At 38.4% G+C, this 25698-nt stretch overlaps 2 protein-coding genes across 2 annotated transcripts; both read right to left on the bottom strand.

Moving 5' to 3' along the window:
• Positions 1-446: 446 nt before the first annotated feature.
• LOC130511158 (secreted RxLR effector protein 161-like) lies at positions 447-1130 on the bottom strand. The gene has a single exon (XM_057008027.1). It carries the CDS (start codon positions 1128-1130, stop codon positions 447-449), a length of 684 nt encoding a protein of 227 aa, XP_056864007.1.
• Positions 1131-16401: 15271 nt separating this feature from the next.
• Positions 16402-16893, bottom strand: LOC130511157 (uncharacterized). The gene has a single exon (XM_057008026.1). It carries the CDS (start codon positions 16891-16893, stop codon positions 16402-16404), a length of 492 nt encoding a protein of 163 aa, XP_056864006.1.
• Between the last annotated feature and the right edge of the window lie 8805 nt (positions 16894-25698).

Raw genomic sequence — 25698 nt, 5'->3', positions numbered from 1 at the left:
AAGAAATATATCAAAGGAAGATAGATAGACGAAAGATGTAATACCTTTCGTGCTCTACAAATGAAGAAGGTACATCCTTTATATAGAAGAAGGATTCGACAAACTATACGGTAACAATAAATGATATGGGCTCCATTACAAAACTCATATGTAAAAGCTTGACTTTTGTAACACCCCCCCTTGGAGACCAGTATCATTAGTGTCTTCTATATTGCATCTTGTGTTGCCTCGTTAAAAACCTTTCTTTCGAAAATTTATTGAGAAAAACCATAGTGAGGTAAAAAAAGTACAACTATAGAAGCTCCCCCTCGAATAGACGATCATTACAGGCTTTGTTGATGACGCATACCAATGTTGTGAACATGTTTTCTGAATGTCGTAGTGGGTAGTGATTTTGTAAAGAGGTCTGCAGCATTATCACATGATCGAACATACTTTACTTCAATTTATTTATTCTTCTTGAGTTCTTGGGTATACGAGAAGAACTTCAGTGGAATATGTTTGGTTCTATCACTTTTGATGTATCCTTCCTTTGTTTGAGCGACACATGCTGCATTTTCCTCATATAAGATGGTCGGCTTTGAATTGACGTTGATCCCACTACTTGAAAGGATGTGTTGACTTATTGATCTGAGCCAAACACATTCTCTACTGGCTTCGCGGAGAGCAATTATTTCAGCATGGTTCGAGGAAGTGGCTACAAGTGTTTGTTTCTGGGAGCGCCATGATATAGCAGTTTCTCCAACTGTGAAAACGTAGCCAGTTTGTGATCGAGCTTTATGGGGATCAGATAAATACCCTGCATCTGCAAAACCAACAATTTCTTCGTTTGAGTTGTTAGGATAAAATAATCCTAAATCAATGGTTCCTTGGAGATAACAAAAGATATGTTTGATCCCATTCCAATGTATTTGCGTGGGAGATGCACTGAATCTTGCCAAAAGATTAACAGCAAATGATATATCAGGCCTAGTACAGTTTGCAAGATACATAAGTGCTCCTATTGCACTTAGATACGGCACTTCAGGACCAAGTATCTCTTCATTTTCTTCATGTGGTCGGAAAGGATCATTTTCAACATTGAATGACCTAACGACCATAGGGGTGCTTAATGAAGTTGCTTTGTCCATGTTGAATCGTTTCAATACTCTTTTCGTATAGGTAGATTGGTGTACAAATATACCATTTTGAGTATGTTCTATTTGTAGACCAAGACAATACTTTGTCTGTTCGAGATCATTCATCTCAAATTCTCCTTTTAAATACTCGAACGCCTGTCGTATTTCTCCTTGGGTCCCAATAATATTTAGATCATCAACATAGACAGCAATTATTACAAATTTGGAAGATGTTTTCTTGATGTAACCACAAGGGCATATAGGCTATTTATCTACCCTTCTTTAGTTAAATGCTTACTGAGACGATTATACCACATACGTCCTGATTGTTTTAGGCTATATAATGATCTTTGCAATTTTATTGCACATAAAACCTTAGGTTTAGAAATTAATGGTTCTGGCATTTTAAATCCTTCTGGGATTCTCATATAAATATCAGTGTCCGATGATCCATATAAATATGCTGTAACAACATCCATTAGACGCATATCTAGGTTTTGATTACCGCAAGACTCATCAAGAATCTAAATGTGATTGCATCCATAACAGGAGAATATGTTTCTTCATAATCGATCCCAGGTCTTTGAGAAAATCCTTGAGCTACAAGACGATCCTTGTATCTCGTTACTTTGTTTTTCTTATTTCTTTTCCGAACGAAAACCCATTTGTACCGAACTGGTTTTACAGCTTCAGGTGTGATTACAATGGGTCCAAATACTTGTCGTTTGTTAAGCGAATCAAGTTCGACTTGTATTGCATCTTTCCATTTTGTCCAGTCATGTCTCTTTTGACATTCCAAGATAGATTTTGGTTCTGGATCATCACTCTCTTCATTTATCTCTTTTGAAACAAAGTATGAGAAAAAATCATCAACACCATTTACTTTGTTTCGATTCCATATTTTTCTATTATGGATATAATTAATAGAAATCTCATGATTTTCTTCAGAGTCCTGATGTTCAAATATTGTCACCACCCTCATGGTGCATCTCTTCAAACTTTTCTCCATGGTTGGAAGGATTCTGTTTTTCCATCTCCTTTCGTTTTCTAGGATTCTTATCCTTAGAACCAACCGGTCTACCACACTTCAAGCGTATTTTAGACTCTCGTGTAATATCTTCTACTCCACGTTCATGTGGTATTTCTATACGAGCAGGAGCATTTGCAGCCGGTATATGTGATTTTGTAACCGATTTGGTGTCTGCAAAGGCATCAGGTAGTTGGTTTGCGATGCTTTGTAAATGCATAATCCGACGGAATTCAAATTCTGATTGTTTTATAGGAGGATCAAGGTGTAGTAAAGATGGTACACAGCACTTAATGTCCTTTCCTACTTGTTTATTTTCTCCCCCTAGAATTGGGAATACTTTTTCATCAAAGTGGCAATCAGCAAAACGTGCCGTAAATACGTCACCAGTTTTCGGTTCTAGGTATCGTATAATTGATGGAGAATCACAACCAACATATATCCCCAATCTCCTTTGAGGTCCCATATTTGTACGCTGGGGAGGTGCAATTGGCACATAAACAGCGCAACCAAAGATTCTTAGATGGAAAATATTCGGTTCTCGTCCAAATGCTAATTGTATTGGAGAGTATTTGTGATATGCACTTGGTATCACCCGAATCAGTGCTTCTGCATGCAAAATAGCATGTCCCTATACAGAAGTTGGGAGTTTTGATTTCATGATCAATGGTCTTGCAATTAGTTGCAGACGCTTAGTTAATGATTCAGCCAAACCGTTTTGTGTATGAACATGAGCAACAAGATGTTCAACATCAATTCCAGTTACCAAACAATAGTCATTGAATGCTTGGGAAGTGAACTCACCAGTGTTGTCTAGTCTAACTCTCTTTATTGGATAATCAAGAAACTGAGCTCTTAGTTTGATTATCTGAGATAAAAATCTCGCAAATGCCACATTTCGAGAGGACAGTAGACAGACGTGTGACCATCTACTCGATGCGTCGATCATTGCCATAATATAATAGAATGGTCCACAAGGTGGATGTATAGGTCCACAAATATCGCCTTGAATTCGTTCAAGGAATTTTGGTAACTCTTTATCTATTTTGGTTGGCGATGGTCTTGTAATTAACTTTCCAAGAGAACATGTCGTACATGTCATTTTATTCCCCTGATATACTTCTTGGGATTTCAGTGAATGACCATGTGAGTTCTCAATGATTTTTCGCATCATTGTGGTGCCTGGGTGACCAAGACGATCATGCCATAGTGTAAAATCGTCAGAGTTTTCTTGAATCACAAATATGATTCAGTGGCACTTATAGATGTATGATGCAGACCAGAAAGGAGGTTTGGTAGTTTTTCCAACACTTTTTGTTTTCCCGATTTCTCATGAGTAATATACATATACTTCTTTCCATCCTCAGTTGCGGACTGAGTATCAAATCCTTGAAGATATATGTCTTTTAAAACTCAACAAATTTCTTTTAGAATTTGGAGAAAATAGTGCATCCTTTATCGAGAATATCATCTCATTAGGCAATGTGAAGTGGGCTTTTCCAATCCCTTCAATCAAGTCTGCAAGACCTGATATTGTATTAACAGTGATATTTGTCAGTTTTATTTCAGAAAAATGTTTTTTGTGTTTCAGAATAGTGTGAGTTGTTCCACTATCTGGTATACAAATATCTCTAGTGTTGACCTTGGTTGATGTTCCATTTCTAATATCCATTTCTGAGACAACAAAAGAATTAACAAAAATAAGATAATATTATTCATAAAATGTTACACATCATTGGTAAACATTAAACACACAATAATTATGCATAAGTAGGTGAAAAACACACAATAATTATACATTAATCTTCCACAAACAACAATTATTTATGGTATAATTGTGGAATTTCAAGAGTCACATGATGCGCACTTAAGCTTTCGTGATAGCAGTCTCCTCGAAATCATTCACAAAGTCAGACGCATCGAGGTGCGTTGTACCCTCAGAATGTTCCGCAAAGTTTACCTCCTTTTCTTTTCCTTTGACGGACTTCTTGTATAGATGATACACTAAAAATGAATCCTTGCTACTGCCAAGTTAACAGTTGCAATTGTAGTATTGAGATTCAAATCCAGAGGACCAGTCTACACTCTAGTTCTATGAGTTCCGAAATCAAGCTAAGAAGAAGATAAATATTTGGTTAAAAAGGTGACGTAGAGAACAAGTAAAAAGCACAAGCGGTGAATTCAATTTAAAAGGAGTTAATCCAGGATGAATGCGAGTGATCTCAATCACGACCGAGCAGCTATTCAGGTTCGATGCAGTTCTATCTAGAACTCGGAGAACAGGCTAGAACAACACGCTGTCGTGTAGTTGATCCTTTCACCGATCAGACCCAGCTCCTAAGATGTCGCTTTGTCTGAGATCTGATGGTGAACCTTAATGAATGACTCCGATCTGTTCACAATGCACCTTAACATCTACTTTCGTGTGGCTAAGGATGCAGTGCTCATTCATACAAGATCTAGCAACCTATTACACTTTTGATGCACAGATTTACTTGGGATCAAACGCTAGATGATCAGTTTAACGCAGGCATGAAACAATGAATGAATGAAGATTTACTAATTGATAACCTATCTATGCTCAGTCGCGAATGCACTCTATCACCCTAGATCAACAGTCGACTACTCAATCATGATGCATAGAAAAACAACAGATGAAACTGAAATACTCATGATCAGATTAAGAAGAAATAAACTAGGGTTCAGGTTGTTCTCTCGAGTGAGATGAAAGCCGTCGCCCTTACAAAAGCTTGAATCCAAAAGTATGAAACTTGTCTCTTGCAAAAACTAGCGTAAGAAAAATAGAAAATAGATAGATGGCTTTTTATATGGAGGCGCCAATCAGAAGAAAAGAGATTAGGGCATCAGGGTTTTAATTCCCGAAATAGGAGTTTCCATATTCGTCTGGAACAATCTCCGGATCACTCCGTCTGCTTGTTCCGCTTGCGATAGAACAGTCTCGGGACTGTTCTCTTGAGTGTTCTCCGCAGGAATGCTCCAAAAGGACTTCTTCTCATCAGGCACCTTCTCTTCTTCCTTCTACCAACTCCAGACCTGTAAAAGGTCAAAAAGGACTAGACTGACACGAATTAGTGACTTGAAACAAATGAAAACATATATACAATGATGTTAAAAACACCATATATCAATTCCCCCAGACTTAGATCCTTGTTTGTCCTCGAACAAGGCAAGTACCAAGAACAGGGAGAAAGGTTTGAAAGCGTGGGAACTCGCTTATTCTCAGCAACCATACTCTTACCACAAATCTCTGAACCATACAAGTTGTAGATTAGGACCACACACACTTACTGAGAACCCCCTGATCGTTGTTCGAAGATCGGCTCCTTACTCTACATCTCAACCTGAAAAGGCAACACTTTCGAGACAAAACTCTTATGTTCAATTAAGATCAGCGTGAGCTTCTTGTCACAGGCTCTACTCAGAGAGAACGGGCTAAGTATAGAACAGGCTAACTTTTATGGTGGAGTTCAAGAGTTTTAGGGTTTACCAAGAGCGGGTGCAGGATATCGCACAAAATGGTCGTGAGAGGACGGCTCCATTGAGGTCCACAGTCCTTACTCATCTCTGCCAGTCGGACTGCTCTCCGATAGATCGATCATAGGACAGCTCTGCATGATTCAACTTCCCCTTCAGAACACTTCACTGAAACCACCATTACTTTTTCAACTTCCCAGTGGCATGCATCATAGATTCTTCCCCTTCTCGTCACCAGTAAATCAAAGCAAAAACAAAATTTTTTTTTTTTTTTTTTTTTTTTTTTTTATATATACTGAAATTACAAAATGCTGGGGTGACGAGCAAGGAGGTAACAAGTGATGTACATGATGCCACTGGTGATCCATTCTGCTCTGTTCTAGCCACTTACTTCTTCGTTGTTCTCTATGGTATCGGAACAGGCACCTAGGTTGTTCTCTTTCGTGCCGGAACAAGCGCTCCGGTTGTTCTGCCTGCTTCCACTGTGTGAGCATTGATGAGTAAGAACTGCGTCGATCCTTTCCTCTCCGACCTTTTTGCACATATCTGCACATAAAGTACTAGAAAAGCAAATGCATGAGGGTGGAATAAAAGGTCAGGGTTCAAGGTGGGAACTAGCTAAAGATGAGCTAGCCACTCAGGAACAGCAAGAGGGATAAAAATCGGATAAGAAGTCCTGAGTGTAGTTCTCATTCTACCCTGATCTAGTGCCCATGACAAGAAGAATTAGAGTCCAGATTAGGTTCAGATAAAGTGGAGTTAAGTCTGCCCAGTGTAACCTGATCGGTATAGAACTTCTGGAGTGTCAAATGAGATAAGTCAGGGTGTTCCAGGTCCATGTGTGGGTCTTTCATCACTGCTAAGGTCACTGAATAAGAAGGTTAAAGCACGAGGTGGTTAAAGAGCATCACAAAATAAGGTCCTGATTCCCACAATAGTTTTGACTGACTCGATCCTAAAAACTGACTCGATAAAAACATTAAAATGACACAAGGACTGACTCAAAAAGCACACAAGCGAAAATAGTACAATCGCTCCCCCAGACTTAGTTCACACCATCCCTGGTTGTGAAAATAAATCAGAGGAAACTCCAAACAGAAGCAAATAACATAAATAATAAATAGTTCAGATGGATAAGACAAGGGATAGAAATAGTCCTTTCGGACTCAGTCTGAATCGCCGCTACCGGAGTGACCAGCTGTCCTCCTGTTCCGCGGCAGTCTCTCTGCTCCAGTCGATGTTCCCGCGTGTTCCTTGCCTGGGCGCCTTGTTCTCTGCGGCGTACGCTCTTCCTGCGCTCCGATGCAGCCGCCTGTGATCGCCTTGAGTATCCTCTTCATGAGGCTGTTGTTCTTCTTCTGGGAATCAACCATCCAGCGTCTGTAGGCGTGATCATCAGTCACATCGGTGAAGTCCTCCAAGTCATACTCACCATCAGCCGGTGGAGTCACATGCTCCACATCATCCATGTCTTCATCATCGTGCTGAACCGGCGCCTTCGGATCATCGCAGAGGTGCTCTTCATCGAGTGAGAACACAATGTTCTCCAGGGATAAGAAGTCTGTGAACCCTGGCATAGGGAGCTTGCAGTACAGAGGGTTGCCTTCTTTATCCTGGAATTTGTAGGTGGTCTCGTCGCGCAAGATGTGGCATGCGATCAGGTAAGGAGTATCGATGTACTCTATCTCAGAGACAACCTTGTAAGAGCTGAGGTTGATGTTGAAGTGCTGGAACAATGGTGTGAGCAGACTGCCGCATCGATCCTTTTTATCGTTAGTCCTAATCAGGGCGTCTCTGCGGTCAGCGAACATGGAGATGAGATGGAACCCTGGGTTGGTCTTGACTTCCTGGATCGGGGTGATGTTCTCTCTGCGCATCTCGTCCTCAAGTCCAGTGTAGAGAACCTGAAGCTCTCCATTCGTGATCTTGGAGGTGTACTCCTTCGCGAACAGGACATTGGAGACGATCTTGGCAATGATCCGGATAGCAGGGTTCCGGATCTGCGACTGATAGGCCTTGCGAGAGGTGAACTTGCCGGCTGCGATGAGATCCCAAAAGGTGTCTGCCGGCTTGAACTTCTTTTCCACTGAAACCCCCTTTGGCGTGTCTGCAATCTCGAATAGCGCGTTCAGATCGTTGAGAGAGATGGTGCAGAACTTGCCATCAGCCATGAAGGAGAAGGAGCAGTTCTCGTACGTAGGCGCAGTGGGGTTCTGGTAAGTGATCCTGCATGTCGCGAGCACTTGCCTGACCAAGTCTGGGTATAGAACCTGGAACTGGTAGCAGAGAGGCATAAATCCCATAGCTTGCATCGTGTCGAACACCTCAGTGTCAAGGCCTAGAGCGCCTAGTGTTTGCTGGTGCACGAACCGCGTGGGCAGGATCTCTGCCAGGAGGAGCCTGTTGTATATCGCTGCCGACTCCTTGTCCCATCCCTCAACGTTGAAGTCTAGGAGCTTCGGATCATTGAGGTCGATTGGCGCGCCCTCATTCTTGTTCGGCCATGGGTAACCAGGTGGAGCACTCACGGCTGGAGAAGCTGTGCTCTTGGCTGTTCTAGCGTTTCGCATCTTTGGAGGCATCTGCAAAACAACAACAACACCCAACATCAGAACAGTTCGTCGGTTGTTCTAGCAACGATGGAACAATCCAATCTTCTTGTTCCATCCAAGTCCATCGATTACTAGACAACCTACACAAGCCTCAATCTCAACAGTAGAAATCGCAAAGGCCAGAAATCACAAGCAACAATCGGTTCCTCTTCCATTGAAAATCAATCATGAGTTCAATCCTAGTAGCAAGTATACTATCAAGAGCTACAATCTAGGATGAAATCGCAAGCATAAAGGAAAGAGAGAGTCCAAGAAATCACTCCCAAATCGCGATTTGCATGCGCTAAAGGGGGAGAGTTCTTGTCCGATTACCTTGATTGGAGAGGTGATTCCTGCAAAACAACCCAATCTCTAGAGAATCCCAAGAGGTTAGAACCAAAATCGATGAGAAAGAGAGAGATGCTTGTTCGCGATTTTAGGGTTCTAAGGGGGGGGGGGTGGTTTGCGGCGAGAGAGATGAAGTGGGGAAGTGGAGTGTTTGGGCCTTAAATAGGTCCATCAAAACCGCTTCCTCTTCTTTTTATTTTTTTTATTTTTTTTTTGTTCGAGCACTTACCTGGAACAATCGGCGGACCAACCGCTGGAGTGTTCTCCTAGAGTGATCTCGAATTTTCTTGATTTTTCAACCTGCAAGTTAGTTCCTAGAAAGAACAAAAACAAAAAGAGAACAATATTTACACTCACCAGTGGGTTGCCTCCCACCAAGCGCTTGTTTTCTGTCACTAGCTTGACTTCAATGAGCCGATTAGGCTTGAGGGGGATCGCTTAAGGGTATCTCTACACCTTCAGCGATTGTTGTGTCAGCAAGATATGGCTTAAGACGCTGACCATTAACAACAAATTCTCCACCTCTTGTATCCAGCAACACAACAGCTCCGTAAGGGCGAACCTCCTTGATGGTGAAAGGTCCGGACCATCTGGACTTAAGCTTTCCAGGGAACAGCCTTAACCCGTGAATTGAAAAGTAAGACCCGATCGTTCGGAGCAAAGCTTCTGCTGATGATTCGTTTGTCATGGAACGCCTTGGTCTTTTCCTTGTAGATCTTAGAACTCTCATAGGCCAGATGTCTGATCTCCTCCAACTCGTGGATCTGAATGGTTCGCCTCTCCTTGGCGGGTTTGATGTCGAAGTTGAGTAGTTTGACAGCCCAAGCGGCCTTGTACTCTAGCTCAACAGGAAGGTGGCACACCTTGCCATAGACCAGATGATAGGGAGTGGTCCCTAGAGGGGTCTTGTAGGCTGTTCTGTACGCCCAGAGAGCATCGTCAAGCTTAAGAGACCAATCCTTGCGGGTGGTGTTGACAGTTTTCTGCAGGATGTTCTTGATCTCTCTGTTGGCAACTTCCACTTGACCACTTGTTTGAGGATGATAGGCGGTTGCAACCTTGTGTTTGACACCATTCTTGCTCAGCAACCCTTGGAACAACTTGTTGATAAAGTGAGTTCCACCATCGCTTATAACCACTCTAGGTACTCCAAATCTCGGAAAGATGATGGAGGTGAACATCTTGATTACAACTCGCGCATCATTGGTTGGACTAGCAATTGCTTCTACCCATTTGGAGACATAGTCCACAGCAACTAGGATGTACTCGTTCTTGTGAGAGACTGGGAATGGTCCCATGAAATCGATCCCCCAGCAGTCGAACACTTCAACTTCCAAGATGTAGTTCTGAGGCATCTCGTTTCTCTTGCTTATACTCCCCATCCTTTGGCATGAATTGCATCGAGATATAAAAGCGTGAGCATCTCTGAACATAGTGGGCCACCAGAAGCCGGCTTGTAGGATCTTGGAAACTGTCTTGAAGGTGGCAAAGTGACCAGCATAGGAAGAACCGGGGCAGTGGTGAAGGATCCCTGGAATATCAGCCTCTGGAACACACCTCCTGAAGATCCCATCTTTGCCTTGCCGATAGAGGTACGGCTCATCCCAGAAGTAGTGTCTTGCCTCCCTTAGAAATTTCCTTTTCTCATTCCCAGTGAACCTCAAAGGTTCTTTCTCAGCTGCCAAGAAGTTGGCAATCTCAGCAAACCATGGGAGGTTCGGGTACTCCTTCTGGATCACTGCAACGAATGCTCCTTCTATGCGGGAACAATCTTTGATGACAGGTGATGACTGTTCCATGTTGCGCAGACCAATCGCATTTACGTACTCCATCGGTTGTTCCACATCTAGAACTGTCTCATCTGACACTTTCATCCTGGAGAGATGATCTGCTACTCCATTATCAACCCCCTTCTTGTCTCTTATCTCCAGATCAAACTCCTGGAGCAAAAGAATCCATCTTAATAGCCGCGGTTTAGCATCCTTCTTCGTGAGTAGGTACTTGAGAGCCGCGTGGTCTGTGTGCACAATCACTTTTGATCCAACCAGATAGGATCTGAACTTCTCAAAAGCGAACACGATGGCAAGGAGCTTCTTCTCTGTGGTTGCGTATCGGCACTGAGCTGCATCCAAGGTTCTGCTCGCATAGTATATCACGTGAAGCTTCTTGTCTTTACGCTGTCCAAGGACTGCTCCCACTGCAAAATCACTTGCATCCGTCATGATCTCAAAAGGAAGATCCCAGTCTGGAGGTTGGACAACTGGTGCACTGACTAGAGCTCCCTTGATCGTGTGAAATGCGGCTAGGCAGTCACTGTCAAAAGCAAATTGAGCTTCCTTGCAGAGTAATCGAGTGAGTGGTCTCGCGATCTTGGAGAAGTCCTGGATGAACCTCCTATAGAAACCAGCATGTCCTAGGAAACTCCTGATTCCTTTCACTGAAGTAGGTGGTTGCAGACTCATCATGACCTCGATCTTTGCCTTGTCCACCTCAATGCCTTTCTCTGATATCTTGTGTCCCAGAACAATCCCATCTCTGACCATGAAGTGGCATTTCTCCCAGTTCAGCACCAGATGCTTCTCCTCGCATCGCTTCAGCACCCTGCACAAATTTGACAAGCAGACATGAAAGGAGCTCCCATAGACGCAGAAATCGTCCATGAAAACCTCCATTATGTCTTCGATCAGATCAGTAAAAATCAACATCATGCATCGCTGGAAGGTCGCTGGAGCATTGCACAAGCCAAAGGGCATCCTCCTGTATGCATATGTTCCATAAGGGCATGTGAACGTCGTCTTCTCCTGATCATCTGGGTGGATGGGAATCTGAAAGAAACCTGAATAACCATCTAAAAAGAAATAGTATGGGTGGTTAGCCAATCTCTCAAGCATTTGATCAATAAAAGGAAGTCGGAAGTGATCCTTATGAGTCGCAGCATTCAACTTACGAAAATCAATGCACATGCGATGACCAGTAACTGTTCTAGTGGGGATCAATTCATTCTTTTCATTGGTTATCACAGTGATCCCACCTTTCTTAGGTACTACATGCACAAGACTAACCCACTTACTATCAGAGATCGCATAGATCACACCTGCTTCTAGAAGTTTCATTATCTCTTTCTTAACAACATCTTTTAGATTTGGGTTTAACCTCCTCTGATGTTCTACAGAAGTCATCGATTCATCTTCCAGGTGTATTCTATGCATGCACAGATCAGGTGAAATGCCAGGTATGTCAGCTAGAGAATAACCCAAAGCCTTACGATATTTTCTCAGCTCACACAAGAGCAGAGCAGTCTCTGCATTGTTCAGGTCAGCATTCACAATAACAGGGTATGTGGAATTGGGTCCAAGAAATGCATACCTGAGGCCCTTGGGAAGGGATTTGAGCTCTACTTTTGGAGCTTTCAGCTCGCTCCATGAGTCATCGATCTGAGCTGCCGGAACAGTCGGGTTCTGAGGCGCGGTTGTTCCAGTCGCTGTGCTGGACTCGCTGTTCTCCCCCAAACTTAGATTCGCCACCATTCTCTCAATACTCCTGGCTGAATCCAGGAATTTGGCATAGGCATCAGCATCAACACTCTCTAAGCTCTGCTCGGATTCAGCTCTGACTAAGGCGAGTTCAAGCGGATCCTCGGTGAGAATCTCCTCGATCATTCCCTCATGCGGCTCTAATGGATCACCTTCTTCTTGGACAGTGAAAGTTTGTCCATCCAGCATCGGTTTCTTGAGCATCTGATCCATCTCAAACTTCATCACAATATCTCCAAGGTGGAGAACAATCTTCCCTTGTCGGACATCAATGATAGCTCCAACAGTGCAGAGGAATGGTCTGCCTAGGATCAGGGGATCATTGGAATCTTCCTCAACTTCCAGAACAACGAAATCGGCAGGAACAATGGTGTTTCCAACCAGAACTTGAAGATCTTCTAGGATTCCAACTGGAGACTTCACAGATCGATCAGCAAACACTAAGGACATCCTGGTAGGCTTGAAGTCCGAGTATCCAAGGCGCTTAGCCACAGTGTATGGCATGTGGTTTATGCTCGACCCTAGATCGACCAATGAGCATGAGAAAAGTGTTCTCCCAATCTGAACCGAGAGAACAAACTTTCCTGGATCACCCATCTTCTTGATCCTTCTGTTCTGGAGCACCGCGCTGCACTCCTTAGAGACAATCATGAACTCGCTGTCATCAGATATCTTCCCTGAGATCAGTCCTTTGACAAAGCTACGCATGGATGGTATCATCTGGATCGCACTCATCAGAGAGAGCTTGACAGTCAGGTCTTCCAGCATCTTCCTGCACTTCATCTCTTCTTTATCCTTGCGTGTAGCCTTTGCTGGAACAGGGTAAGGAACCTTCGGTACATACTGACGAGCAGGAGAAGGTGCTGCAGTCGGTGGAACAACCCCAGTGGGTCGCTCTGCTTCAGTCGGAACAGTCTCAGAAGGTTGTTCTGCATCATCCTCATCTGTGGGTACAGCTTTAGATGGCTGATCCGACTCCTTCTGCTTCCCTTTCTCAGCCGATGTGAATCTCCTGGGGTCTAGATCAGGCAGTTGCTTTCCACTCCTCAACCCTACTGCATTGCACTCCTTGGGGTTCTTGTCTGTTTTTCCAGGGAGAGTTCCTTGCTGTCTCTTCACATTCTCAGCAGTCTGAGCAATCTGAATATCCATCTGTCTCATATGGCTTGAGACATTGTCATACTTCGCACTCAGGTCATTGAACATATGATTCATCCTGGTGTTGATGTCGTTTGTGACCTGGTTCAGTGCTTTCCCCTGGATCTGCTGTCCTTGGAGCAGTTGGCTCATCATATTGGCGAGGCTCTTCATGTCATCATTCGGAGCAGTCTGAGTCGGTTGTGCAGCTTGCTGATTAACCGGCTGTTTCTGGCTGTGGAATTGGGCATTCTGAGCTGGGTTGAGGACAAAGGTTTTTCCCTGATTGCCATAAGGCCTTTGGTATCCATTGTTCTGACCCTGGGTTCCTTGAGCTTTATCGTCTGGTTTAGGGGCGTTGAACAGGTGGAGATTGTTCCTCACGTTTAGGTTCGGGTGATAGTTCTTGAACTGCCATCCTTGCCCATTCACATAACTCACTTCATGCTGATCCTCAGCCGACTGACCTGCCTCTGATGTGCCTTCCGCGGTAGCTTTATCCTGAGGGGATTCTTCCATGATGAAGACCTGGTTCTTGTTACTCTTGATCAGCTGATCGACCTTGGCAGAGAGCTCATCAATCTTGCTGTTGTCGATGCTCTTCACCTTCTGAGTGCGATCAGTCTCGCGGTTATTGTCAGCTGAGCTTGAGGCCATGTTCTCAATCAACTCGAATGCACCTTGAGTGGACTGAGTCATGAAATCTCCCTTACTGGCTGAGTTCAAAGCGTTCTTGTACTCCCAGCCTACTCCATCGTAGAACACTCCCAGCAGATAGTCTTCCTCAAAACCGTGATGTGGGCACTCTCTGTGGTAGACATTGAATCGCTCCCAAGCATCGCAGAACGGCTCGTCCACCAGCTGTTTGAAGGTCACGATTTTCTGTCTCAGAGCTGCCGTCTTCGATTTCGTGTAGAAGTGGCTTAAGAAGGCCTCTCGGACTTGTTCCCAAGTGGTGAGTGATCTTGTGGGTAGTGAATCAAGCCAGCGAACAGCTTTCCCATCAAGAGAGAAAGGGAACAGAGTACACTTGATGTAATCGGGTGGTACTCCATTCGCTTTAGTGAAACCACACATCTTCTCAAAGTGCTCGATGTGGTCCATCGGTATCTCAGCAGGAAGTCCATTGAAGATCTTCCTTTGCACTAGACTTATCAAGGCTGGCTTGATCTCGAAGTCTTGCCTAGTGCACGGTGGAGGGGTTATGGCAGATCGCGTAGCAGGCAGATTACGCAGCAAGTTTCTCTGCCCGATCTGGACCACTTCCTCCTGTTGGTTCTGCTGGTTCGCAGCATTCAGAGCAGCTTGCTCGGCAGCAGCTTGCTGCGCTTGGATCGTTTGCTGCATCTGCTGCATCTGCTGTTGCATGAGTGCAAGTGCAGCAGTGAGATCATCTGGATGATCACCCATGTTGGTGTTCGTTGATCTCGGCTGTTGACGGTTCTGTCGTTCCAATCTCGCTAGTTCTTCGTTAGTAAGCTGATGCAATGGTCCTTGTGCATTGCTCCGAGTATGTCTACTGGTCATGCACCTGGATCATCAGCTGAAACAAAGAAAATAAAACGAGTTAGATATCTTAGACTAGATATGAAACCGAAAATTAGAGGTAAAAAATCTGGTCCCCGTCGCAACTGCGCCAAAACTTGATACACTAAAAATGAATCCTTGCTACTGCCAAGTTAACAGTTGCAATTGTAGTATTGAGATTCAAATCTAGAGGACCAGTCTACACTCTAGTTCTATGAGTTCCGAAATCAAGCTAAGAAGAAGATAAATATTTGGTTAAAAAGGTGACGTAGAGAACAAGTAAAAAGCACAAGCGATGAATTCAATTTAAAAGGAGTTAATCCAGGATGAATGCGAGTGATCTCAATCACGACCAAGCAGATATTCAGGTTCGATGCAGTTCTATCTAGAACTCGGAGAACAGGCTAGAACAACACACTGTCGTGTAGTTGATCCTTTCACCGATCAGACCCAGCTCCTAAGATGTCGCTTGGTCTGAGATCTGATGGTGAACCTTAATGAATGACTCCGATCTGTTCACAATGCACCTTAACATCTACTTTCGTGTGGCTAAGGATGCAGTGCTCATTCATACAAGATCTAGCAACCTATTACACTTTTGATGCACAGATTTACTTGGGATCAAACGCTAGATGATCAGTTTAACGCAGGCATGAAACAATGAATGAATGAAGATTTACTAATTGATAACCTATCTATGCTCAGTCGCGAATGCACTCTATCACCCTAGATCAACAGTCGACTACTCAATCATGATGCAGAGAAAAACAACAGATGAAACTGAAATACTCATGATCAGATTAAGAAGAAATAAACTAGGGTTCAGGTTGTTCTCTCGAGTGAGATGAAAGCCGTCGCCCTTACAAAAGCTTGAATCCAAAAGTATGAAACTTGTCTCTTGCAAAAACTAGCGTAAGAAAAATAGAAAATAGATAGATGGCCTTTTTATATGGAGGCGCCAATCAGAAGAAAAGAGATTAGGGCATCAGGGTTTTAATTCCCGAAATAGGAGTTTCCATATTCGTCTGGAACAATCTCCGGATCACTCCGTATGCTTGTTCCGCTTGCGATAGAACAGTCTCGGGACTGTTCTCTTGAGTGTTCTCCGCAGGAATGCTCCAAAAGGACTTCTTTTCATCAGGCACCTTCTCTTCTTCCTTCTACCAACTCCAGACCTGTAAAAGGTCAAAAAGGACTAGACTGACACGAATTAGTGACTTGAAACAAATGAAAACATATATACAATGATGTTAAAAACACCATATATCAATAGATCACAAAGGTGTGCAGGGGTACGACATATATGAGACCAATGTCCCTTAGTACTGCATCTGAAACAAGCATCTTCTCGCTTCTGGGAGGTACTTCCTTGGCTTTCTTTTCCCTTCGGGGATTGCTCAGAGCGGATCCATTGGAATGACTTCCTATCTTGTGGATTGTACTTTCGTCCGCGTCCACGATAGTTTTGACGACCACGACCGTGACCACGGAAAGCCTTATTTTCTTTCACTGGTTTCTTCGCATCTAATGCGTTTGCTTCAGGGAATGCTTTAGAACCAGTTGGACGAGTCATGTGATTCTTTATCAGAAGCTCGTTGTTCTTTTCTGCTATGGATGTGCCACAATCAAATCCGAAAATTTGGTATATCCCCGCAACCTATATTGTTGTTGCAGGGTGATGTGGCTCTTGTGGAATGTGGTGTATGTCTTCTCAAGCATTTAAGATTCGGTAATCGTTTCACACAATATCTCAATTTGGCCACAACTCCTAACACAACAGAATTATAATTCATCACTTTGTCGAAATCTTGAAATCTCAGACTCTGCCATTCATCTCGGGCAAGTGGAAGTGTTATGTCTTTCTGACGATCTTTCAGAGACTTCCATAGCTCTTTACGATCTCTCATGTTGGCATAATCATAAATACTTTCATCAAGGTGTCTTCTAAGGAAGATCACCGATTTGGTCTTTTCTTGAGGCGTCGAAGTATTATTCTCTTTAACGGTTTCAGATAAACCAAGAGATTCAAGGTGGAGTTCGAAATTGGTAACCCAAGAAATGTAGTTGGACCCGGTGAAATCCAGAGCGGGAAATTGGAGCTTCTCCATGTTTGCCATTGATTTTCTAAAGCACAAAATAATAAATTCAATTAGAATTTCATTAATTTTAAATGGAACCGATTACATTGATAGTACATGCGATTACTAGTAAAAAGTGGCCAAAACAAATACAAACTTTTCATTAACCTAAATAAATCACAAACTTATTTTGACCGAGCCGTAGAAGATACACTTTCAGTCAACCATTTTTATCGCCACATCTCCATTCAATTTTCACCGACACCCCTACGTAGTCGTTTCAAAAATATCACTGATTTACAAAATCCTCAAATTGATACTCTTAAACCCTAACTCTCCAAATCGAACTCACTACTTCTTCTTTTCTCTGCAACTCAATTTCATCTCTTGTTTCCCTTCTCTTTGGGTCTAAACTACAAATCGTGGAAAGTATTATTATTTACCCTAGGTAGAATTTTTTTTTTATTACTACCCCGCCTTTTCTACATTTTCTCCTTTTCCATTCTTACCCTTTTTATTTATTATTATTTTTTCTTATTAAAGATATTGCGGGACCCACCATTATTATTTTTCTTTATTTTATACTGGATCGATCTAGTTATTTTCAATTTTAAAAAAAAAAAAGTTTTGGGTGGGTCCCAGATTTTATTTTCCAAAACAATTGTTAATTGATTAATATATCTAAAAGTTTATGAAACTAAAAATTTATGTTCCAATAAAATAACAAAATAAATTATTAAAATAATATTTAAATCATGAATTAATTTTCAAAAATTAATTTAATAAAATATTTATATAAATTAGTGTTGTTTAACTAAATTGTACTTTTATATAAAGCAATCAAATTTAAAATAAGATATTTCATATTTAAATCAACAATCAATTTCATAAATATATATTTAAAATATTTCAATAATATTTCAAAAATATTTCAATAATATTTCATATTTAAATCAACAATAAATTTCATAAATATATATTTAAAATATTTCAAAAATATTTCAATAATATTTCCAAAATAAAAATTTAATAAAATGTGTATTTAAATAATATTTAAATCAACAATTCATTTTAAATTAAATTTAATAAAATATTTAAATAAATTCTGTTTACATAAAAATATTTCAAAACTATAAATTTATAAAACAGAAATTTCAATAAATTTTGATCAAAAACTAATTTCAAATTTCCTTAACTTAATTTTTTATATATTTATATGTCCTTAAGATTGAAACTAATATGTTTCGTATTTCATATTTTAACTGTTTATATTTGTAATTAAATTAATAATCTATACAAATTATAAATAATATTTGCTTTGTTTTGTAAAAAGTAATTTTGACACTTTTTCTTGTTATGTAAAGAGTTTCATTTAAGAATCCATTTCAGTTATATCTATTTTAACTTTAATATTATTTAAAAAATGCATGCAGATCATTTTTAATCTTTGTGAAAGATTTGATACAACCGAGGCTTCTAGGTCAGTTGGTAAAGAGTTCACAGCTGTGAGTTCCGCTACCTGGATTCGAATCCCGGCCACTGGAGAATTAACATTTCGGCATCGCCAGGGACATAAAAGCGACATGTGGCAACACGTGACTAGTCTGGACCACGTCTGTAGGGCCAGGATACCTCTGTATAATTCAAAAAGAAAAAAGATTTGATACTATATTTTATCTAGAGTTGATTACATGTTAGGACACATTTTGTCTTTCTTTTACATATAAAGACACATAGTACATGTAGCACACTTTTTTGTGGGTCCAATTAGTTGGTTTGACAAAAAAACCCTTGAAAAAAAGAAGATAGAGTGTGTTTAGTCGGAAAAAAAAACCTTGTTTCCAAATGAGTTATGGTAAGTACATAATAATATTTTATTTACATTACTATTATTCTTCCATCTAATGTTTTTATTGACTTTTTCTAAATTTAAGATATATAAAACAAACTATAATTGTTGCAATAAATTGTAATTTCTTTTTCTTTTTATTTTAAAATCCATTTTCATATATATATTTTATACATTTAATGGTTTTATAAAAATACATGGATACAAAAGATGTGGACGGAAAAAATGTGTTCATATACAAAAAAAAGATGTGGACGGAAAAATGTGGTCATATATGGCTTATATACAAATTACAATAGATTCATTCATCTATTTTTTATGAACAAATTATAACAGGTAACATATTATTTAAATAAGTTAATTTTATATTGAAATTTATTATGTTAAATGAACATGCAAAAAAAGCTGTTTTTACATTTTATTCTTGACAAGCACATTGTGATTTTTTTTCTCATTAACAGACACATTATGAGTTTGAGACACTTTTTGGCAACAGCTGTCTTTTTCTTGACCATTACTGCCCCTTTGTTGCTTAAGTATATTGGTTCTCTCTCTCGTTGTCTTTGTAAATAATGGTTACATTGATTTTCGGTTTGTAACTAGTGGAATGCTCAGTTGCAATTAATGTTAAAGTAAGTAAGTACTTTGGTTGTTTTATTGGGTACCGAGACACGCTGAGCTGTGGATGAATCTAACTTTTTTTAACTTTGTTTTTTTCTGTGTTAATGATGACTATTAGTCTTCGTTGTTTTTTTTACCTCTGTATTCACATCCACCACCACAGCATACACTAACACGACATCCACATCCATGACCACAGCATACACTAACACGACATCCTCCACCATTTCTTTTTTTCTCATGTCTTTCACCTCCATATTCACATTCACCACCACAGCATTCACCACCATCTCCTCCGCCTCACGTCTTTCACTTTCGTATCCACATCCACCACACAGCGTCCACAACTACGGCATGCATCCACCACCTCTTTCTTCTCATGTCTTTCACCTCCGTATCCACATCCACCACCATAGCATCCACGATCATGGCATCCACCACCACCTCCTCCTCCTCACGTCTTCCACTTTCGTATCCACATCCACCATTATGGCATCCACCACCACCTTTTTCTCTTCGCATTTTTCATCTTCGTATCCACATCCACCACCATGGCATCCACCACCACCTTCTCCTCTTCACGTTTTTCACCTCCGTATCCACATCCACCACCATGGCATCCACTACCACGGCATCCATCAAAAATGCCACCGGAGATCGTGTTACAGAGGAGAAAAATCAGGGAAGAGAGATTTGTATAGTAATTGTATTTCTACCTTTTGATCGAGGAGAAGAAAAAAAGCGACAGATTAGGGTTAATGATTGTGGACAAGAGATGGAAAACAACGGCGGCAAGAAAATACGGTGGCGGAGGGGAACAGTAAACGAAACGGAACAAACGATGTTTGTCTGTCAGCGGCGGAGCGAAAAACAGAGTAGAGTAGAGCACGGTGTCGGTAATCGGAGGGCGGGACCAAATATATGTCGAAGAAAATGACGATTTCAAGAGAATGGATTTGATTTTTTCGGTGGATTCAGTTTCTGGATCTCAAGAAAAATCAGAAGGAGGGGATATTAGGGTTTGTCACTACGAAATTAAAAAAAAAAGTAGAGAAAGAGGTCAATTGTCAATTCACTATGAGATCTTTTCGACATAACTAAAAAAGATTAATTGTTTTATTGATAGTGCATTTAATCTTGTCTGGTTATTAGTTAGAGAAGTTGTCTATAAATTATCTAGTTAGGAAATGTGAGAGTTTGGTTAGGAAAATTCCACAAACACACTTAGACAAGAGTAAGGGTTATGCTGGACATTTCACTAAGAGAAAGTGTGTGAGAAGACCAAAGTGTCTGTGGGTGTAATTGACAACTTGGAATGTGTTTGTAGGAGTAATATTCTCGTTATTAAACCCTCTAGGCAAATGTATCAAGGTTGGAAAGACCAAATTCAAAGCTTAAAAGAGAAAATAAACGAATAAGCACACCAGTAGGCATGTAAAGGATAATTAAAAGTAAGGAGAAAGACTGTCGTCGCGTTGGTAGAGATCTTGATGCCACACTCAAGCACTCCGAGACAGGTTTTCAGCTTCCTTTGAGATAAGAGACGCCAGCCAACCAGGACTATTGTTCGCTATGTATGACTGATATCTTCTTTATGCAACCACACTTACTGCAATTTTCGAAGCTACCTTGTTCTTACTTGAGATGACATACTCTAATGACCACGAACTCAAACTTTGAAGATGATTCTGAATTTGTCTCACCACATCACCAGCTTCCGAAGAAAGGCAAGAATCTAGAAGACTAGTTCTAGCCAACAGGAAGCATGATTGATCGTTTTATGTGAGCTGTTGTTACAGACGCTAATCTTTATTTTTTTATGTATTAAAAAACAAGTTTAAAACCCTTCACAACCACACAAATGGTGTCGAAAACGGTGAGTTATGTCTATGAAAATGAATATAAAATCGTTCAAATAGGAGAATATAACAAATTGAAGAAGAACAAAAATACAAATTCAAAAAAATGTGATGAGATGTCCACAACTTTCCATCCACATTTTTCATGTCCACGTATTATTATATAATTGTTAAAAATAGATAAAATATATATATGAAAATGGATCTTGAAATATAGAGACAAAGAAATTACTAATTACTGTAAAATTATATTTGTTTTATATATATTAAAATTAGAGAAAAAACAAATATAGTAGAAGATGAATGAATAATGATAACATTAAATAAAAAACTAAAATCTTTCTTTAGCCAAAGAAAGAAAAAGAAGGTAACGAGATGAAGAAGATGCGAGGAGAGAGAGAGAGAGTGATCATAAAGGGTATAAAAGACAAATAACAAGACAAATGTGTGTCTCAAGTGACATGTGTCTTTTAATGATATTAAGAAGTGAAAATGTGTCTTGGGATGTAAATTTTTCTTTTATCTATATAAATGTGTATGTGAACTACTATCACTACTAGGACTACTTTGTACTACCTTGTATTACTTTGGACTTGTATGCATTATAGATATTTCTAAGAACTTTATATTTTTGGTTTATTATATATTTTTATTTTTAGCATATATAATTTATATATTTTGAATTATATGTCCACATAATATGTTTATATATCAAATTAGTCATGAAATCTATAATATTTCTTAAGTAGACAACGAGAAACTACACCTAACAACATTCGATTAATCATAATAAGCAGCATGGGGGTATAACATAAAATAGTGTAGTTTATTGAGGAGGGGTAATAAATTACACTATTTTAGGTAAATAACAAACAAATAGAACTTTTTATAATTTTATAAGCAAATAGTGTCTAACGAGAATAGGTGTATTAATCTTGTTAGGGTGTATTAACAAGATTAACAAATAGATTAGGTGTCTAAGAGCATCTCCAACCCTATGCTATATTTGCCTCTATACACTATAATAGAGTAAAATCTACTCCAACTCATCTCTATTCTTTCTCCTAAAATAGAGATTTGCTATTTTTACCTCTATATTTAGGAGAAAAATAGCATTCCTCTACAATAGATGCATACTTTTTTATTTGCAAAATGGTCCTTTAACTTTTTGTGATTATAATTAAAATACATGTTTATAGATAAATATAATTCTTTTTACATATAATAACACAGATTTAGTTTACATAATAATTTTTAAATTTTAACAATTACAAATAATCATAAATAAAAATACTATTAATTTATTCAAAATTGAAAAAAATTAACAAATGAAATTTAACGTTTTATTTAACTGAAACTAAATTTAAATTTAACTATTAAAAGTTTTACATATCCTTAACATATTAATAAAAATCTTTAAGTTCAACCTAAATATTAATCAATATTTATTTCTCACTTAGAAATGCATTAACAAATTATTTATGTGAAAATATAGTATTATGGTTAGGTAATGTCTACTTTATTTTATTTTATTATATATGATAACTTTTTTTAATAAAATTTTTAGTTTAAATAATATTGCAATTTTATGAAAATTAAAAAGATTACATGATTGGGTGAATTTTTAACATTTATAAATAAAAGGTCTTAGTTGTAAAATAATAAAAGAATCTTTTAAAATATTCATTTTTTAGAAAAAGAAATAGAGAAATACATTGAAGAAGAACATATCTTTACTATAGAATTCATCTATTATAGAGAAAAAATAAGGAAATACATTGGAGATGGTCTAACGAGATTAATACACGTGGTGTCCGCCATGTGTCCCCTGATCCCTTATATATTATTTTAGGAGCATTAAAAATAATAAATCTTTAGTTCATGTGTGATTTACAACACTGTCATTTTCTACGTGTCATCACTACATGCTCTCTCACCAACTACATTCAAAAACCCTTAACTTACTAGCTTAATTACAAAAACTGCCATTGGTTATTAATTTATAATTCCATTAATATGTTATAAGCTTCATCTTTATTGACCAACCAAGAATATAATATCTATGATAAGTCCTTCTTAATGTTGTATTATTATTTTCAATGTTATGTTACACGCTAATCAATAAAAAATTATAATTATTCATCGGTGAATCACTGATATTTGAGTAGGTCTATCATATAGTTTTAGGATAATGAAAAAAATACAACTTCTAACTTTGTTTACATAAACTAACTCAAAATATTATTTAGAAATCATTATATCATCGAACGACCCAACATCCTTATTATCTATGTATTATTACATGTATATTAATAGTGTTGTGTTCGACATACTAATTGTTTTATCACTTATATATGAGACTTCGAATCATACGGTTTCCCATGTATATAACTTATAATTTATATACAATAAAATGTGATAATCACATGTTGATATGTTGTAACTTAAAATCATTATACAAAATACATAATAAAACCTAATGACTTATTTTATAAGAATCCGATTCAAATTAACTATATGGAAAAAAAATTCTTCATGGGTTAACTATGAAGAATTTATTTATTTGATGTATTTTCCTAAAGATCAAATATGTAATAACAATCACAATTTATTTTGGGTTAACTATGAAGAATTTATTTATTTGATGTATTTTCCTAAAGATCAAATGCATCACAACCCACATGATATTTTGATGATCTTCCTACATTAAGTATGTCATGTCAATCTTAATCATAGTTAAAACCAGGAATATGGCTGTGATTCCATATGTTATGTCACTGATATGCTTAATTAAAATAAATTACAATAAATCCCCTGTCAATCACACATTTTTTGGTGATTTTAATTGTATTTTCTTCAATTTAGGAAACATTAGGAATGTAAATACGGTTATGACTATTATTAATTGATTTTTCATTATTTAAAAAATGCTTTTTATGGTATTATCGATTTAAAGTAGACGTTGAACCATACAAAATATGGAAACTAAAAATTGTAGCGAGTCAAATTGGTGAGAGGACAAGTGATTGTCACTGATTGCTTTCAAAGATTAATTTGCGAATCCTTATACTCGGATTGTTTCCTATAATACATCAATAAAAATCGTCGAATCATACAAAAATATGGAAACTAAAAATTGTAGCAAGTCAAATTGGTGAGAGGACAAGTGATTGTCACTGATTGATTTCAAAGATTAATTTGTGAATCCTTATACTCGGTTTGTTTCCTATAATAAAACAAAAAATCATCTAACATTATGAACAAGGCAATTAAAATATTCAAATCTGGATCACGAATACGAACTATCATTCTGGCTATTAATTCCATCGAGTTTACCTTAGACATACGTGATGTCTTACACGTATAAATAGGAATGCCTTATATTTACATCTCCACACAATTGTCTCCTTCTCAGATGACGTATTTATCCTATTGCTTATATTTTGTTTTATATTTTTGCTTCATAAATGATTTTATATTAGTTTTTGCTTACTTTTATATCTTTTATTGAGTCTCTTACACTACTTATAGGACAAACATACTAAAATATAAACAAGTTTAAAAAGAACAGGATCAATTTGTTATTGAAACATAAAATTATTTTTATATTTTTATTTTACAATATTTACCATTTTTCTATGCAATTTTTTCTATGCAATTATTTCTATATTTTTATTTTACAATATTTACCATTTTTTCTATGCAATGGACCTTTGTAATATTTTTAATATCTATATATCTTTAACAATCAAAGACTAAACCACCCAACAAATTATAATACTTTTTTTTAAAGAAATTCACACTAAATATTATAAAATACAAATATGAGAGATTGTTTTTTACACCAAGCAATTGTGAGAACAAATAACCTTTCATTATGTTCTCTATTTCTTCAAGCTTCTCTATCCTTTTTTTGATGTATGCTTCTCTTGGAAAATCTTTTCTAAAGATAGCAGAAAAATCGCCATTGATTAGAATGACTGTTGAACATAAGAAGAATGTAGTTAAGAAAAAAAAATTATAAGGCAAATAATTATAATTCCATAGGGATGATGAACCTGGTACGTTCCACTCAAAAAAATCTACAGTCAGATATCACAGACTTGACTATTAAATATACAACAAATTAACTGAAATAATCTGACTCGAGTAAAAGCTAAAAATACATGTTTGTGTGTTATCTTGATCTGAGAACTTGAGCAAACAAACACGGGGAAATGGCTTATTTCCCTACAAACTAGTTGTTCCCGGCTTTTTCACACACGAACTTTTAAGCCATGCCAAAAACTACACGAACAACGGAAATATTGCTTATTCCCTTGTGAACTAATTATTTCCAGCTTTTTCACACAGAAATTTTTAAACTTTGCCAAAAACCATATGAACTACGCTATTTTTTGAATTACATACACAAACTATCAATTTTAAGCTATTCCTCTAAAATCGTAAATTGTGTTATTTAAACATTAGCTTAGTTTATGACAGGTGGATAGCCGGTTTAATTTGGGTTGATAA

Source organism: Raphanus sativus, chromosome 4 (genome assembly GCF_000801105.2).
Source record: "Raphanus sativus cultivar WK10039 chromosome 4, ASM80110v3, whole genome shotgun sequence".
In the NCBI taxonomy this organism is placed as follows: domain Eukaryota; kingdom Viridiplantae; phylum Streptophyta; class Magnoliopsida; order Brassicales; family Brassicaceae; genus Raphanus; species Raphanus sativus.
This window is presented reverse-complemented; position numbering and strand designations above follow the sequence as displayed.